General features: G+C 35.0%; 4 protein-coding genes across 4 annotated transcripts; 2 read left to right on the top strand and 2 right to left on the bottom strand.

Moving 5' to 3' along the window:
• Positions 1-393: 393 nt before the first annotated feature.
• On the bottom strand, positions 394-2,426 carry LOC120164135. Its single transcript, XM_039173886.1, has 6 exons — positions 1,803-2,426; positions 1,499-1,646; positions 1,210-1,417; positions 764-1,151; positions 590-688; positions 394-481 (listed from the first exon to the last, which is right to left on the bottom strand). The coding sequence occupies exons 1-6, from the start codon at positions 2,424-2,426 to the stop codon at positions 401-403; spliced, it is 1,548 nt and encodes a 515-aa protein (XP_039029817.1). The 3' UTR covers positions 394-400.
• Positions 2,427-2,704: 278 nt separating this feature from the next.
• Positions 2,705-3,482, bottom strand: LOC120164117. Its single transcript, XM_039173873.1, has 2 exons — positions 3,096-3,482; positions 2,705-2,951 (listed from the first exon to the last, which is right to left on the bottom strand). Exons 1-2 carry the CDS (start codon positions 3,430-3,432, stop codon positions 2,719-2,721), a joined length of 570 nt encoding a protein of 189 aa, XP_039029804.1. The 5' UTR covers positions 3,433-3,482; the 3' UTR covers positions 2,705-2,718.
• A 7,073-nt stretch (positions 3,483-10,555) lies between these two features.
• LOC120164134 (receptor-like kinase TMK4) lies at positions 10,556-13,487 on the top strand. The gene is made up of 2 exons (XM_039173885.1): positions 10,556-12,824; positions 12,928-13,487. The coding sequence occupies exons 1-2, from the start codon at positions 10,556-10,558 to the stop codon at positions 13,443-13,445; spliced, it is 2,787 nt and encodes a 928-aa protein (XP_039029816.1). The 3' UTR covers positions 13,446-13,487.
• Positions 13,488-13,963: 476 nt separating this feature from the next.
• Positions 13,964-15,590, top strand: LOC120164113 (probable glucan endo-1,3-beta-glucosidase A6). The gene is made up of 3 exons (XM_039173867.1): positions 13,964-14,062; positions 14,146-15,438; positions 15,516-15,590. The coding sequence occupies exons 1-3, from the start codon at positions 14,002-14,004 to the stop codon at positions 15,551-15,553; spliced, it is 1,392 nt and encodes a 463-aa protein (XP_039029798.1). The 5' UTR covers positions 13,964-14,001; the 3' UTR covers positions 15,554-15,590.
• Positions 15,591-17,306: the final 1,716 nt, after the last annotated feature.

Here is a 17,306-nt window from a genome sequence, read left to right as displayed (position 1 = left end):
CAAACGAATTATCGAACATTAACAAATGTAAATAAACAAATAAACCCTTTGTTCGTATTCATTCACTTATTTAAACGAACAAAAAAATCATATTTATTCATTTATTAAATAAACGAATTTTTCACGAACGATTCACAAAACAATTCATCAAAACATTTGATTCGTTTACAACCTTTACGTATAAATATAAATATCAAATTTATGAGTTTAAACGTACTTGAATCCAATAACGCCTACTATGTGGACAAAAATGTATACATCGATATCAGTCCAAGACCAACTGCTATTCGATACAAATACTCACACTCTCACACCGAATCCAAGTAACATAGCTACTTAGCTAATTACGGAACAACAATCACAAAGAAAGCACTGCAGCTACCATTGCAGTAATGTAAAACTATTTATTTGATGAATCGGCTATCAGAATGATTTGTTCTTCGACATAATTGGCGAATCTCACGCTCGGTCGCAGCCCACACTACATGAGCAACAACTTTGAATTGTTAGACTAGCCATTCTTAAAGTACAAGATGAGTAAACTGTTCAGAGGTGTTGTATGGAGAGCAAAAGCACAAACTATACTCACTGGGATTCTGCAATGAATGTTTAGATCGTAGTTCATTTCGCCGAGACGAGCTTTGGCACGTTCTTCGGCTTCAGAGGCTTTCTTGCAAGCATCTGTAACCTGAACACAGCATATTAGAGATTCGGCACAAGTTTCTGCAAGTATATTGGATTGTATGTGGTATATGTCATTTACCTCATTGATGGATATACTGGGGTGATCATTAGAACCAGAAGCGGATTTCTCCAAGACATTCCGCAGGAACGATAACTCTTTAATCAAATCCAAGGCCACTTCTTCAGCATCTTGCATCTGGTTTCTTGAGAATTCGAATGCTCTCTCCGCGTGAAGCCGGAAAGAAGTGCAATTCAGACAAGAACATATACCTCTGCATCCAGGAGGATTTCTTTTAAGGATCCCCTTTTCGAGACTGACAATAGGAAGTCCTATAGGAAGAGATGCTTCTCCTGAGCAATCAGCTTCGATTAGCTTTACATGATTTGCAAATTTTGCACTAGACTTTGTGGTATCCCCTTCGGTTTCAAAGGTTAGCCGACAAGACACTGACTTAGATTCTTCTTCTCTTTGGAACGGTCCAGAACTGATGAGAGTCAACCACATGATTGGGGCTAGTTTCTAACTTTTGGTTTGCGTCCAATGCAGCATGTTTAATAACCGATGCATGTTCCTGTTGTGAATCCGGTATCAGCAAGGAACCAGCAAGTTGTTTAGGTGGAGATCGTGTCAGTTTATCGTTAGATGAACATCCTATAGCAGTTGCTTCAGTCACAGGCACCCAAATACCATCACCGGTATACTGCTCTACAGAGCAAGTTCTGCCAGAAGCACCTAGTAAAACATCCAAGTAACAGATTACAAATACTTAGGCTCCAAACTAATTCATAAACAATGGAACCATTCGAAAGCAACAAGGGTTCGGCAAGTGGGAGATAGTCAAGGAAGTAAAGGACTCGCAGGAGTTATCATTAGTTAAGTCTATCAGAAACGGAAGCAACCTTCGATAACTGAAAGAACCCGGGATTTTACATAGCTTCGGACGCAACTGCTGGTTTGGGACCTATTCAACATTACAAAGACCAATTACATTAGCATGAAATATGTCTAAGTTTCGCCATTAACTAGTATAGCTGCATATGAACTTATCAGCAAAGTATGCACTGTGAAAATGATCTACCATTATTGAAAATAGTCTGAAAGGTTGATAGCATCTTACCAACTTGTTCTTAGGACTTGAGTGACCACCGTTTCTGTGAAAGGCTCCATTCTTCAACTTTTCACCATCTAGATTCGTTCCTTGAGAAAGGCAATCCACTCCGATGCCTCTGCTATCATCAGTCTCCATTTTAGAAATCATGCCGGAGTCTGGTGGTGTCACTGGCATGCATTGTACATTCAAGTCTTCGACTTTTTCCACAACTTCAGTATCATTGTCTTCAATCTCAGACTGCTTCATTTCCTCGTTGTAATTTTTGGTAACTTCATTATAATCGTTAACCGGAGAAAATTTCCAGTCCAAAACTTGAACATTGCAAGGAGATTCAACATTAGTTTTTGCAACCTCACCATCATCTGCCAACGTTTTATCATTAGACAACACACCAGCTGAATTTTCCCCGTTGAAATGAGAATCCTCAATAGTCGAAGATGAATAATTTTTCAAGCAATTCGAGTTCTGGTCTTCAGTAGAAACTTGCAACTCAAATTTCTTAATCCCTCCATTAACAAGTGAGGTGAAGGAGCCAGTCGCCATAGATTTATCTCCCAGTGCTTCTTCAACATATGAACCCAACAATTGCTTCTCTTCTAAACCCTTTTCAGTTTTCGGACAATGGACCATTATCGGGGAGCCTGTAAAGATCATATGCAAGAATGTTGTAATGCCATGGTTTCTTGTACAACCAATGCTTGAAAGTGGAACAAAATCAAAGCAGGGGAATTACCAGGACACTCTTTTTTTATATCCGTCAAATAAGGAAGCAATCTTTTTAAGCTGAATGAGACTGGCGCTTTGAAAAGCTTCACTCGATAACATGGTCTAAGAACCTACACAAACCCACATATACAATCGCCATTGAATGAAAATTAACTTATTCAGCATCATTGTTAGAGAAATTGGAAACAAAACGACATTAAAATCTTACCGATTTCTTTGAGTAGTTCGTTTCATTTCTATCTTCAGGAGAGCCCTTTTCTTTCTTGATCTTTTCACCTTCATTTCTCACACCCACTTGCTCAACTCCAACGATCTCAACATCAGGTGGAGTTGACTGAAAAAGTTCCTCATTCGACATCTCTGACTTTCTAAAATCCCCATTTCCAGATTCTTCTTTCCTTCCATCCAAACAATTCCCAGAAAGCTCACCTTTTCCCAGATTCTCAGCATCGTCCAAACAATCCCCAGCAAGCTCACTTTTTCCCAGATTATCAGCATCATCCAAACAATTCCCAGCAAGCCCACTTTTTCCCAGATTCTCAGCATCACCCAAAATTTTCACAGCAAGCTCACTTTTTCCCAGATTATGAGCATCAACCAAACAGTTAGGAATAACCCCATCAGTGGAAGAAGGGGAAAAGACCCGTCTTAACCGGAGATCCTTGATGGAAACGGAAGATAAATCGCACCCCACCGAATCTTCAAGTGGAGAGCTTTTTCTGGGCTTCTTGGAAAGCGATCGCAGATCTTGGTGTTTTCCGCCGCCGATGGAGTGGGTTCGAGATTTACCTGACCGATTGCGGTGAACATGGATCTGGGATTTGCTACGAGTTATGATTCCCCTTAAGGAATGGCTAAGTGAACGAGATGACCGCTTCCTTTTCTTAGTGATTCTCTTAGAGCCCGCCATTGTAAACCCTCTCAAAGAAACTGTGTGCGTGTAAGAGAGAGAGAGAGAGTATGAATGGGTTTTGGCGGGGAAAAGAGAGACGATTAGTATAAATGTATATGGTGTCTGAGTTTAGCGGGAAATAATATGTATTTTACGAGCTACATTCAAATATATTCTAAAATTTTCAGAAGTTGTTCTGAGTATAAAGTATTATTTTATTAAATTCTTTAATTATTAAAAATTATAAAATATTCACTAGATTTTTTTAGTTCTAAAATAGTATTTTTTATTAAAATATTAATGATATTTTGAGTTGAACGTTAACTTGTTAATTTTGATATGAGAAAATATGATCTCAGAATTTCAAATAACCATTATATCTTAGTCATCGTATTAACATACGGTTTAAACAATTGCTATTTTTTTAGTGTAAAAAGATTAGTTTGAAACATAATATATAATCGGATGATCATTTTGTAACTTTTAATAATAAAAGACTTAACAAAGTAATATTTTATAGTTAAAGATTTTTTTTGTTGTAAATTTTAATAATCAAAATACTTAATAAAATAATATTCTATAATTAAATATCATTTATGTAATATATTTATAATTTATTTATTTTCAACCTATTAATCGAGAAAAAATATTATTATCAGTAGTATTTTTTTACTAAAATCTTGATGAATTCATTTTCATTATTTTTTTAATTATTTGTCGATTTTTGTAATTTTAGACAAAACTATTTTTGAATATTCTTTATATTAGTATATTTGTAGTACAATTTTTTTAAATTAAATAACTAATTATTTGAAATAAATAATTATTAAATATTTTTATTTCATGTTATTTTAATATTTAAACATTATTTCATATATTTAAATATTTTTATTATTTAATGTGTTTTCAATAACATTATATTTATGATATTTTAAGATTATATTTTAATATATCATCTAAGTATTCAATTTATAGTGTAAATCTTAATCAACCTTAATAATAAAGAAGAGTGTTATTTTTTCTAAAAATTTTAAATTCTAATAATTTTATTTGTATAATATAAATAATCACTTTACATTATTTTAAAAGTTATAAAATAGTCCTTTGACAATAGAGAGTTGCTTTGTTGAGCCCATCGACTATTAAAAGTTACAAAATGGTCATCTGACTATTAAAAGTTATAAAATAGTCCATTGACTATAGAGTGTTGCTTTGTTGAATCCACCGACTATTAAAAGTTACAAAATGGTCACTCGGTTATTCATTATATTCCAAAATCATCTTTTTTGGTTAAAAAATTTGATAGTATTTTGAGCTGAATGTTAACTGATAATTGTGATATGATAAAATATGGCCTTAGAATCTTAAATAACTATCATATCTCAGCCACCATGTTAATGTCCAGCTTAAACAACCACCAAAATTTTAACGGAAATATGATGAGTTTGAAACATAATAAATAGTCGCATAACCATTTTGTAACTTTTAATAGTCGGGTGGCTTAACAAAATAACATTTTATAGTCAAATGATCATTTTATAACTTTCAGTAATCAAAAGACTTAATAAAACACTACCTTATAGTTGGAGACTATTTATGTAATAATAATATATCATTACATATAACTATATAAATATTAATCTAATTTTAATTTCATCCAAATAGATGAGATTTCGGGTATTAAAAAGGAAAGATTTATATCACAAATAAGTAATTAATGTATATAATATTTTCATCTAAATATTTTTTATCAAAAAAATATTTAAAGCTATCCTTTTGGTTAAAATAAGTAATTAAAGATTTTTATGCCAAAATAGATATCTAAATTACTTAAATTTTATTATCTAAATTTTAAAAAAAAATTACATGTGACATTAATTAAAGAAAATTTTATGTATTTAAATAAAAAAATGAATATTTTAAGTATTCAAACAAAATCAACTAATCTAATCACAAATCATCTCCATCTTCTTCGCATTCCGATGATCCTAGATGACCAAAGGCTTGGTCGTCCTGTAAATGAAATCAATCGATTTAAACCTCTTTTTTCTTGGCCGAAGATCTTCGTCTTCTTCCTCGTCAAACGGGTACCGATTGTTCCATCTTCGATTGCTTCTGATTTCGTCGGTTTCTTCTTTCGTCTGCTTCGACCCGTTGTCGTCGATGTATTTATCGCAGAGCTGAATCAGCTGGCGAGCCACGTCTAGTTCCATATCCGAGAAAATCATTGCTTTTGTGGGTTTCGCCGTTATTGTATTGTGTTTAGAGCTTGGAAGGGGATTGATTTCCTTTTTATAGTTGAACTTAAACCGACTTGGCTCTTTAAGCCGACATTGATGATGTTATTTGTGCACGTGTGTTGATACCATTGGACGTAGTTTAGAACAAGACTTTATTCAAAATATCCTGGCGTCCCCGGGGAGAGCTCGGAGGCTATGGGTAACTCTTTGACTCTGGACATAGAAGATTTTAGCTCCATAGTGGGCTTGTTGGGTCATGTTTTTTAGAGGTCTTGTCTTGTCTTGGACTAATCGGTAATGATAGTGATATTTGAGCATGGAAATTAGATAAGGTGATGGTCTCTATTTCTTGGATGTTGACGTTTCCGTATAAGCAGGTTGAGTTCCTTGCGTCCGGCTTATCGGATCATTGTCCAGGAATACAATGTATTGTATGATGTTGAGAGCTTTTTGAAATAGAAATCTAGAGCTCATTGGATTCAGGAAGGAGATCGAAACTCTCGGTTATTCCATTCCATGGTGACGGTTAATTAAAATAGGCAATCGATTCTTACTCTCTCGAATGACCAGGGGTAGATTTTAGAATCGCAAGACCAAAATTCTACAGAAGCTATTGCTTTCTTTGATAGTATGCTTGGTATGCGTGATATTTCAGTTACTGGGGTGGACATTTGATCACTAAAAGAGATTTTTTGGGTCACTTTTTCGGAAGGTACCCAAGACTCTAACGAGGTCCCTGAGCTTGATGGCTATACCTCTACCCTTTTCAAGGTGGCTTGGGACATGTTGGAGAAGATTTGATTCATGTTGTGTTGTATTTCTTTGAGGGTTTATAGCTGCTCTCTGCTTTCAATGCAACCACTCTCGTGTTGGTTCCCAAGAAATTGAACCCTAATCATATGCATGATTTTAGACCCATTTCTTGTTGTAACGTTGTTTACAAGTGTATTTCCCTTATTATGGCTGCGAGGCTCCATAGGTTCTTACCTGAGGTCATTTTGAGCAGTTAAAGTGCTTTTATTTCTGAAAGAAACATTATATATAATATTTTAATGGCCCAGGAGTTGGTGAAGGGTTACAATCGCTCCTCTCTGTCCCCCAGATGTGCTTTAAAGTTGGATCTGTTAAAAAACCTTTTGACTCGATCGATTGGAGGATTTTACTTATTGTGTTTGAGGCCCTTGAAACTCCTAAAGTGATGAATGACTTGATAAGACGATGTTTCCCCACTACTTTTTTGTCTCTCAATGGAGGAGACTAAGGTGGCGAGGGTTAGTTGGACTCAAATATGCAACCTTAAAGTAGAGGCAGGCCTCGGTTTCAAGGACCTCAAAACTTGGAATCAAACTTGCATGGTTAGCTCGATTAGAAAGATGTTATTTAATAATGACCCTATTTCGATGGCCTGGATACATGCTTATATTGTTAAGAACAACTCCTTTTGGGATCTATCTTGTCCTCAAAGTTACAGTTGAACTTGGAGGTATTTGCTGCAACTTTGGGTGAAAGCAGCAAGCATTCAAAGAGGTTGCATGGTCTTGTTTTTACATCAACTCGTGGAATTTGGGACGAGTTGAGAGAGACTATAGTAAAGGTGCCTTGGGAGAGGCTTATGTAGCACTCGGGTCACATTCCTAAGCATTCAGAGTTTTTTTACCTTCCATTTGAACCCGACTCGACTGCACTCCTTAAAAAAACTGGCCCAACCCGAACCTAATTTCTTTTTTTTTAAATCGACCTGATCAGATCGGAACAAATCGAAACTCATCGAATTCGGGTAAAATTATCATCTCTTAGTACCAAGTATGAAGTGTCTACACCAATAGTTCACTCGGAAGAGCATAATATATATATTTTTTGGATAAGAATAACGGTAAGAAATGAATAATATTTTAAACATTTTAATCTTAACTATTAAATCTAGTTAAGCCAACCATCTAAAATAAATACTAAAATTTTAAAATTATATATTGTGTAAATGAATTATAACCTAGGTGGATTTACAATATAAAATTTATTAATTTTATACAACTATAATTATATTAAAGTACATAAATGATCCATCGACTATAGGATACGACTATTAAAAGTTATAAAATGGTCATTCGACTATCGAGTATTACTTTGTTGAGTCAATTGACTATTAAAAGTTACAAAATGATCACATGACTATTCATTATATTCCAAACCCATCCTTTTTCGTTAAAAATTGACAGTATTATGAGTTGAACGTTATAATGTTGACTGTGATATGATAAAATATTATTCCGGAATATCAAACAACTATCATATCTTAGTCATCATTCTAACGTCGAACTTGGACAACCGCTAATTTTTTAACGGAAAATGACTTTGGAACATAATGAATAGTTGAGTAACAATTTTATAACTTTTAATAGTCGATAGATTCAATAAAGTAACATTCTATAGTTGAAAGACCATTTTATAACTTTTAATAGTTGAATGAGTTAATGAAATAATACACTATAATCGAGAAACCATATGTACACTTTACTTTTATAATTATGAGATGAAATTAAATAGATAAATGAAATTATAATTTTATTAATTGACCAACAATAATCATTTTATCAATTATAATTTTTTACTTAAATTAAAATTAAAAAAAATAAATCAATCGACGATATAAACTTATTTATAATAATCATACCGGTCAGATATAAATCAACAAAGTGGCACGTTGTTTTCCTAGCTTGTGACAATACTATTTAATTCCATCTTGCCATGTAACAAACATTGGTCAAAGCTTCATAATTCCATCAGCAAGAGAATATTTTAAATATACACATGTTTATCAATTATAATTTTAAATATACACAAGTTCGAGTAATTGTAGAAAATCCACGCTGGGAGACTCACCTTGATAGATTTATCCGCCAAAACAAGGTGTTAGATCTGGGTCGATCTGAATTAGTCAAGACGAAACCTTGAAAACCAGAAAAACAACAAAAAATAAAAATATTTTCAATAACATTACGATGAACGCGTCTAATATATTTTTCTATTAATCCAATCTGATTTATTTATTTTTCTAAAAAAACTTAATTATTTAATAATAAATGTTTAAATATCATATAATCATTGATTTTCGAACCCGAAGCTTCTAAAAATAAAAATAATATCTTTTATTATTAAAATTGAATAAATATAGTAGTTTAAATGTAAAAAAACCCAAAATATAATCAATGTATAAATATAGATCGACACAAAATTTTATATAAAATAATATAATTTTTTAAAATATACAAAATATAAAATTAAATATATTCTCTTGTATATGTAGATTGCAGTTTAATTACAAAATATAAAATATAAAATTAAAGTATATGCATTTAAAAAATAATAATATAGCCCTCGTACTATTTTTTTTATTTTAATGTGATTTTTTAACATAAAAAAGAATTTAATGTGATTTTTTATCAATATTTTTTTGTCATTGACCAATATTAGTATAAGTCTTTCATCAGTAGGATGTTTTAAGTTAACTATAAATTTATGCAAAAACTATCTCCATGATTCTTTTCATTCCCTTCAACAACTTCTCATGCAACTGAAATCTGATTATTTCTGTCTCTATGAACGGTCACAAGCAGTATTTCCTTTGTAATAAATTTGAGCTTCAGCAGGAATTAACAGGACCATTGGTCAATGACAAAAAAATGTTAATCGAAGAGTCAAATTGAGTTTTTTTTAGTTGAATGATTAAATTGAAAGAAAAAGTAGTAAAGGACCACATCAATTTTTTTTTAAATATAGGGACTTCGTATACCCTTTTGCTGAAATTAAAATATACAAACTTATATATATTTTTAAAAATTGTAATTAAATTATTATTAAAAATATAAAAATTATTTAATTACACCATATGAAAAAATAATAATAATAATAAAAAGGAGAAACACGGTTATCCACAAAAAGGGAATATCACTATAATGGTATCAGCTAATCAACAGCTGTATCTTTTGGTGATATTCCCATTTATTTATTTTAGGACAAAATATATTGGATGTCTCTAAATTATTCTCAAATATTTATTTAATAACTAAACTTTTAAACTTTATAAAATAGTCATTATATTTACCAAAGTGTTATAAAATAATTATTAAGTTTTTTGAATTATTATAAGATGGTCATTCATTTTATCAAACTGTTTCAATATGATCACTAAAACTATAAAATTTCATGGTGACAAAAATGTTGTGATGATCATTTTGAAACAATTCAATAAATTTAACAATTTTTATAATTTTATAAAAATAATGATGAAAAAGATTATTTAAACATAGTTTAGATACTTCTAATTTACTATATCCTTTATTTATAAAATCGAGTATCGATATGTTTATGAATCGATAAAAGTTAAGAAATAAAATAAATTTTTGTAACAATTAGTTGAAATGAATCAAATATATTGATATATAATAAATTTAAAACCAAAATCTAATAGTCCATAGATGTAATAATTTTTAATATTAAAATTCATATAATATTTATTGAATATATATTATATAATATTTACTGAATATATATTTTTAAATAAAGTACATTATCACTTAATTATACTCAAATAATCATTTTCGTCAATAAAATTTAAAAATTAATAAAATAATTATTAGTTTTTCAAAAAAAATACAAAATAATCATTAAACTTTATCTAAATATTGTAAAATAATTATTAAATTTATTGAACTTTTATAATTTATTACAATATTATAGTGACTATTTTGTAATTATTTATTAATTTAATTGCAAAAATGGTATTTGAGTATAGTTTAGTGACATCTGATTTCATTTACTCTTTTTTTTGTTTTCTCTTCTCCTCCCACTAATGACTCTTTATGTTGAAACGGTTTGCTTAATTCTTTGGTTTCATTCCAGCAATGGAAAACATCAACCACCACCGCCACTTCCTCTTCCTACATTTTCTCCTCCTTTCCGCCGTCCTCGCTGCCGCAGACGAAGGCGGTGCTATTCTGAAACTTGCTTCGGCCTTCCGTCCACCTCCCACCGGGTGGTCTTCCACCTCTTCCGACAACTACTGCAGCTGGCCGGGCATCAATTGCGACAAATCCAGCCGCGTAACAGCCATTAACTTAGCTTCCAAATCCCTGTCCGGTTCACTTCCTCCAGAGATGGCTACCTTATCGGAACTTCGCACCGTGTCTCTTCAACACAACTCCTTATCTGGGTCCGTCCCATCTTTCGCCAATCTCTCGAACTTGCAAACGATTTTCCTCGACGACAATGCGTTCACATCGGTGTCCTCCGACGCTTTCTCCGGTTTAACCAGTCTTCAGACGCTGAGTTTAAGTGAAAACACGAAGCTGAGTGCATGGACTTTCCCAGATTTGTCCCAATCGACGAGCCTCGTCCAAGTTCAACTCGACAACACCAATTTGTACGGCGCCTTACCCGATGTTTTCGAATCTTTGAACAGTTTAGAGAGTATAAGGCTGTCTTACAACAACTTGAGCGGCACATTGCCGGCTTCTCTCGGCGGCTCGATGATTAAGAATCTCTGGATCAACAATCAGATCGGTGGGTTCACAGGTACTTTAGATGTTTTATCCAGCATGACACAGTTGTCTCAGGTCTGGGTTCACAAGAACATGTTCACCGGTCAGATCCCAGATTTGTCTAAATGTGTGGGTCTTTTCGATCTTCAGCTTAGAGAAAACCAGTTGACTGGGCCTGTCCCGGGATCTTTGATTAATCTTCCCGGTTTGAAGAATGTTTCATTGTCTAATAACAAATTGCAAGGTCCTTTTCCAAAGTTTCCTAGCTCAGTTGAGAGCGTTGCCGTTAATGGGACCAATAATTTCTGTAATGATAATGGGAATCCTTGTGATCCTCAAGTTACCACATTGATCGAGATTGCTGGTGGTTTTGGGTACCCTGTTTTCCTTTCTGATGATTGGGATGGCAATGATGCTTGCCAAATGGTTTTCGTTACTTGTGATTCGAAAAAAGCTGTGATTACCGTCAATCTCGCGAAGAAAAATCTGGTCGGGACGATTTCTCCGGCGTTTGCGAATCTAACAATGTTGAAGAACTTGAATCTGAATGATAATAATTTAACAGGTCCCATCCCTTATGGTCTTACCAAGCTGAGTAGTTTGCAGCTTCTCGATGTGTCTAATAACAATCTTACCGGAGACATGCCGAAATTTTCGGATAAGGTGACATTTACTTACTCGGGGAATAGTTTACTAGGAAAACCGACGGATTCTGGTGACAGAGGAACTCCAGGTTCTGGAGGATTGAAAGGAGGTTCGGATGGTAACTTGAAAAATGGTGCCAATGGTAAGAATTCCGTACCTTTGATTGTCGGTGTTGTCATTGGTGTATTGGTTTTCGTTGCTGTTGTTTGCTTTGTTTCTTACAAGTATGTGATGAACAAGAAGTATGAGAAATTCGGTAAGATGGATGGCAATGCCAGTGATGCCGAGAAGGGCGTAGTAATGAATGGGGTGATCGGTAAAGCAACGAGTGGCTACGGAGGATTGCCTGGTGAAATGCAAAGCCAGAGTAGCAGTGATCATAGTGATCGTCATTTCTTCGAGGGTGGAAACGTTAGTACCTCGATACAAGTCCTGAGAGAGGTGACTGATAATTTCAATGAGGCTAATGTATTAGGACGAGGGGGTTTCGGGGTTGTGTATAAAGGTGAAATGCCCGACGGCATGCAGATTGCTGTCAAGAGAATGGAGTGTGCGGCGAAAGGTACTAAAGGAATGAATGAGTTTCAAGCCGAAATCGCAGTGCTTACAAAGGTTAGGCACAGGCATTTGGTTGCACTTTTGGGTTACTGTGTTAACGGCAACGAGAGGCTCTTGGTTTACGAGTATATGCCTCAAGGTACCCTCAGTCAGCATCTCTTTGAATGGCGAGAAAAGGGCTTTTCTCCGCTCACCTGGAAGCAAAGGGTCACCATTGCTCTGGATGTCGCAAGAGGGGTTGAGTATTTGCACTCTTTGGCACAACAAAGTTTCATTCACCGAGATTTGAAGCCTTCGAACATACTTCTCGGCAATGACATGAGAGCAAAGGTTGCGGATTTCGGCCTTGTTAAGAATGCACCCGAGGGTAAGCACTCCTTGGAGACAAAACTGGCAGGAACATTTGGATATCTTGCTCCTGAATATGCTGGTAAATTGATTATCTTGAAATTTGTTGAGACTTAATATGATCTGCTTAGCTCTATATTTTCTCTTTCTAAACATATGCTCAATTTTTCTTTCGATCTCGATAGCAACTGGTAGGGTGACGACGAAGGTGGATGTGTTTGCATTTGGAGTGGTGTTGATGGAGATAATCACCGGCCGACAAGCTCTAGACGTAACGTTACCTGACGAGAAATCACATTTGGTGACATGGTTCCGCAGGGTTCTAATCAACAAAGACAACATTCTCAAAGTAGTCGATGAAACAATCAACTGCGACGATGAAGAGACGATGGCGATGATCTTCAAGGTAGCCGAGTTGGCCGGTCACTGCACGGCTCGTGAGCCGTATCAGAGACCCGAGATGGGGCATGCTGTCAACGTGCTTTGTCCTCTCGTCGAGCAGTGGAAACCCACAACCCAAGAGGATGATGGAAACTCTGGTGTTGACCTTCACATGAGCCTCCCTCAGTTCCTACAGAAATGGCAAGCAGATGAAGGTACTTCGACGATGTTTGGTGATTTTTCTTACTCCGAAACCCAGTCGAGCATTCCCGCGAAGCCCTCGGGATTCTCGGCTACATTTAGCTTGTCTGATGGCCGGTGATGGAAATGCAATACCGGACATGATTTCGGAAAGGTATGGGCACAAAAAAGAACCATTTTGAGCTGCTGTCTGAGATGATAGCCAGCAATGACTTTATTGTCATATTATGTTTATCTTTGTTCTTGTTGTTTCTTCAAAAGCTAGCCAATTGATTTGTTTTGTTTAATGGAACATTCACATAGGGGAGAGAGAATTGTGTAATATATTCGAATTCGTTTTATTGTTTCGAAATTTCATGTATCAGATCGAACCGAATCGGTTTCATTTATACCATATATATATATATATATATATATATATATTCATTGAAGGAGACAAGAAGACCTACCATATATAATACTTCATAATCTTTAGGCTTTTCATGTACATTACCAGTAACATAAAATCTTGTTTCATGATCTTCTTGATTGTAATAAACTAAAGAACCTCACCAACATCGTTGAACTAATCTCAGCTACTTCTCACTTAAATTTACCCAAATTTTCATCTTTATAAAGCAAACAACTCTTTAGGGGGCCATATCCATCGCATTACAGAAGACAAAACCTGTTCGGTAATGTCGACAATGGCGGCTCTTCTTGCAACAATCCTCTTCTCCTCTCTCATTGCTGTGTTCTGTAAGTTTTTCAAAGTCACAAATGCTGTCCTTTTATCACACTTTGATTGAGTTTAACCCTGTTGTTTTCCCATGGTGGAACAGCGGCTGATATCTCGAGCAAGATAGGGGTGAACTATGGTCGAAAGGGGGTCAATTTGCCTTCGCCATATCGAACAATCGAGACCGTGAGATCGATGAATGTAGGCCGGATGAAGCTCTATGATTCAGACCATGAAATATTGAAGCTTCTTTCAGGGACCAACATTCATGTGTCCACTATGATTCCAAACAATGATATAATCCGCATTGCGTCGAGCCAAGCAGCTGCTGAACAATGGGTTCAAAGCAATGTCTTGAATTTCTACCCCGACACGATGATCCGGTTCGTGTTGGTCGGCAACGAAGTCCTCAGCCATGACCGGAGAATTTGGCCTAGTCTTGTGCCTGCGATGCGTAGGATTAAGAACTCTCTGAATGCTCATGATATTAAGAACATCAAGGTCAGTACCCCACTAGCGATGGACGTATTGCAATCAACTTTTCCGCCGTCGAGTGGTGAATTCCGGTCTGATATCAGGGATACAGTGATGGCACCGTTTCTGGGGTTTTTGAATGGAACCAAATCATTTTTCTTCATCGATGCTTACCCTTATTTAGCATGGTCTACTAATTCGAGGAACATCAGCTTAGATTTTGCTCTTTTTAGAGGGAGAGTGAACCAAACTGACCATAAAACTGGCTTAGTTTACACAAATCTGTTAGACCAAATGCTCGACTCAGTCATTTTCGCGATGAGAAAACTCGGATATCCCGGTATCAGGCTCACGATTGGCGAAACAGGTTGGCCTACTGCAGGGGATGCCGATCAAGTAGGGGCTAACATCAACAATGCAGCCACTTATAACCGAAAACTGATTCAAAAAATGACTGCTAAGCCAGCATTAGGGACCCCTGCTAGACCTGGTGCAGTCATACCAACATTCATTTTCTCCTTATACGACGAAAACCAAAAGCCAGGTCCAACAACCGAGAGGCATTGGGGGCTGCTGCGTTCGAACGGGATGTTGGTATACGATATCGATATCACCGGCAGGCGGCCACTCTCCAGTTACAAACCACTGCCTGCTGCAAGAAACAATGTAGCATACAGGGGTAAGCTTTGGTGTGAGGTCGCTCCAGGTGCCGATGCGTCGAACTTGACATCGGCATTGGCGTATGCTTGCAGACAAGGCAACCAAACTTGTGCTGCATTGAGCCCCGGGCAACCGTGTTATGAGCCGGTATCGGTGTTCTGGCACGCGAGTTATGCATTCAGCTCGTACTGGTCTAAGTTTCGGAAACAAGGTGCAACCTGCTACTTCAATGGCTTAGCTAGACAAACCAGAAGTAACCCAAGTAAGATCTTTTGATAGTCTGGTTATTACAAGCGATTTGGTCTTAAATGTACCTAATTTGGTTCCTTTTTCTGTCAGGCCGTGGACACTGCAATTTCCCTAGTGTGACTCTCTGAAGAAGATGATCAGCCATGAATTCAGACACCATGGAGTTATATATATATATATATATATAGGAATTTATGTTTCTTGTTAGAATATTGTTAACTCATACTTCTGTAAGGAAATAACAGTGTTTTATGGCTGAAATCGGGTCACGACAACAAGGGTCTGAGTTTCTTTTAATAGGGTGGAAAAAAAAAGTTTAAATATGTGATAACTTTTTTATGGGTAAAGTACATAAATGGTCCCCCGACTATAGGGTGTTATTTTACTGAGTCCTCGGACTATTAAATGTTATAAAATGGTCTCCCAATTATAAAACATTGTTTTTTAAGTCCCCTGACAATTAAAAGTTATAAAATAGTCATTCGAATATTTATTGTATTCCAAACTCATCCTTTTTAATTAAAAAATTGATAGTAGTTTGAGTTGGACGTTAACCTATTGATTGATATATGATAGTCGTTTGAGATTCTGAGATTATATTATATCATGTCTCAGTTAATAGGTTAACATTCAACTCAAATTGCCATCAATTTTTAACAGAAAGGATGAGTTTGGAATGCAATGAATAGACCAGTGGCTATTTTGTAATTTTTAATAGTCAGGGGACTTAAAAATAGTCTTATAATTAAATGATCATTTTATAACTTTCAATAGTCAGATGACTCAATAAAGTAATATCCTTTAATTAAAGGACCATTTATGAACTTTACCCTTTTTTAATTAACGTGTCACTTTATAAAATTATCAAGAAATAATGTCTATTATTTTTACCCCTATCGTATTATTTTAAAATTAAGGATTAAGGATAATCACCTTTTCCCCTTATAGTAGACTTAATTTATTATTTTTATCCCTATAGTATTTTCGTATGAATTTAACCCTCAAATTTATTTAATTGCACAATTTTATACTTTACACCTAACTTAAAACCTTAAATTATAAATCTTAAATTAAGGTTTAGGGTTTATGATTTAGAGATTATGGGTTATGATTTAGAGTTTAGGGTTTATAATTTAAGGTTTTAGGGTATGATATAGAATTAAATTGACACGAAAAAACGATAAGTACGAAAATGATAAATTGAGTTTATTACAAATATAAAAGTTACCCTTTTATCTAAAATCAACTAATAAAATTAAATCGAAAATGATTATTTTTACAATTTACCTTATTTTTATACAAAAATCTTGATCACTCTCTTAATTTTGTAATGCATATTTCTATTTTTTATTAATTTAATATTTAATCTTTAAAAATATAAAGAGAAAATAACCTTAGTAACCAAAAATCCCATATAATATACGATTTTAACCAACTTTTTCCGGATTTGCCAAAATGACCAACAAAATCGCAATGCGATCGCTAATTCGCAACGCGATCTCCATTATCGCAAATTCGCGTTGCATTTCGCGTTGCGATAGTTGGAAATCGCGTTGCGATGGTATACAGTGTCGTTGCGATTTTCCCAATTCGCAATGCGAATAAGTAAATCGCAACGCGAATTGGGAAAATCGCAATGCGATACTGACTATCGCAATGCGATACTGACTATCGTAATGCGATAATACAAAATCGCAACGAGATACTGACTTTCGCAACGCGATTCTGACTTTCGCAACGCGATTTACATAGCGCCATTCGTATTAACGCGTATTTTTTTTTCAAATTCCAAACACGAATTTTTTCTTAATAAATCGGAAACTGAACCGTCCACAGTAATCGCAACTCATAACCTCAAACCCAAAATCACAACACTCAGTC

The sequence above is a fragment of the Hibiscus syriacus genome, unplaced genomic scaffold (assembly GCF_006381635.1).
Source record: "Hibiscus syriacus cultivar Baekdansim isolate YM2019G1 unplaced genomic scaffold, ASM638163v2 tig00111505_pilon, whole genome shotgun sequence".
Taxonomy (NCBI): domain Eukaryota; kingdom Viridiplantae; phylum Streptophyta; class Magnoliopsida; order Malvales; family Malvaceae; genus Hibiscus; species Hibiscus syriacus.
The sequence above is the reverse complement of the archived record's forward strand: the minus strand, read 5'-3'. Positions and strand labels throughout refer to the sequence as shown.

Bases quoted from the DNA above. Each gene is read 5' to 3' on its own strand.
- LOC120164113 (XM_039173867.1), top strand. From the start codon at position 14,002: ATGTCGACAATGGCGGCTCTTCTTGCAACAATCCTCTTCTCCTCTCTC. The intron at 14,063-14,145 runs GTAAGTTTTTCA...ATGGTGGAACAG, and splicing joins CTCTCTCATTGCTGTGTTCT to CGGCTGATATCTCGAGCAAG. The intron at 15,439-15,515 runs GTAAGATCTTTT...TTTTTCTGTCAG, and splicing joins ACAAACCAGAAGTAACCCAA to GCCGTGGACACTGCAATTTC.
- LOC120164135 (XM_039173886.1), bottom strand. From the start codon at position 2,426: ATGGTCCATTGTCCGAAAACTGAAAAGGGTTTAGAAGAGAAGCAATTG. The intron at 1,647-1,802 runs GTAAGATGCTAT...AATGTTGAATAG, and splicing joins CAAGTCCTAAGAACAAGTTG to GTCCCAAACCAGCAGTTGCG. The intron at 1,152-1,209 runs GTTAGAAACTAG...ACCGTTCCAAAG, and splicing joins GCATTGGACGCAAACCAAAA to AGAAGAAGAATCTAAGTCAG.
- LOC120164117 (XM_039173873.1), bottom strand. From the start codon at position 3,432: ATGGCGGGCTCTAAGAGAATCACTAAGAAAAGGAAGCGGTCATCTCGT. The intron at 2,952-3,095 runs GTGAGCTTGCTG...ATCTGGGAAAAG, and splicing joins TGCTCATAATCTGGGAAAAA to GTGAGCTTTCTGGGAATTGT.
- LOC120164134 (XM_039173885.1), top strand. From the start codon at position 10,556: ATGGAAAACATCAACCACCACCGCCACTTCCTCTTCCTACATTTTCTC. The intron at 12,825-12,927 runs GTAAATTGATTA...CGATCTCGATAG, and splicing joins TCTTGCTCCTGAATATGCTG to CAACTGGTAGGGTGACGACG.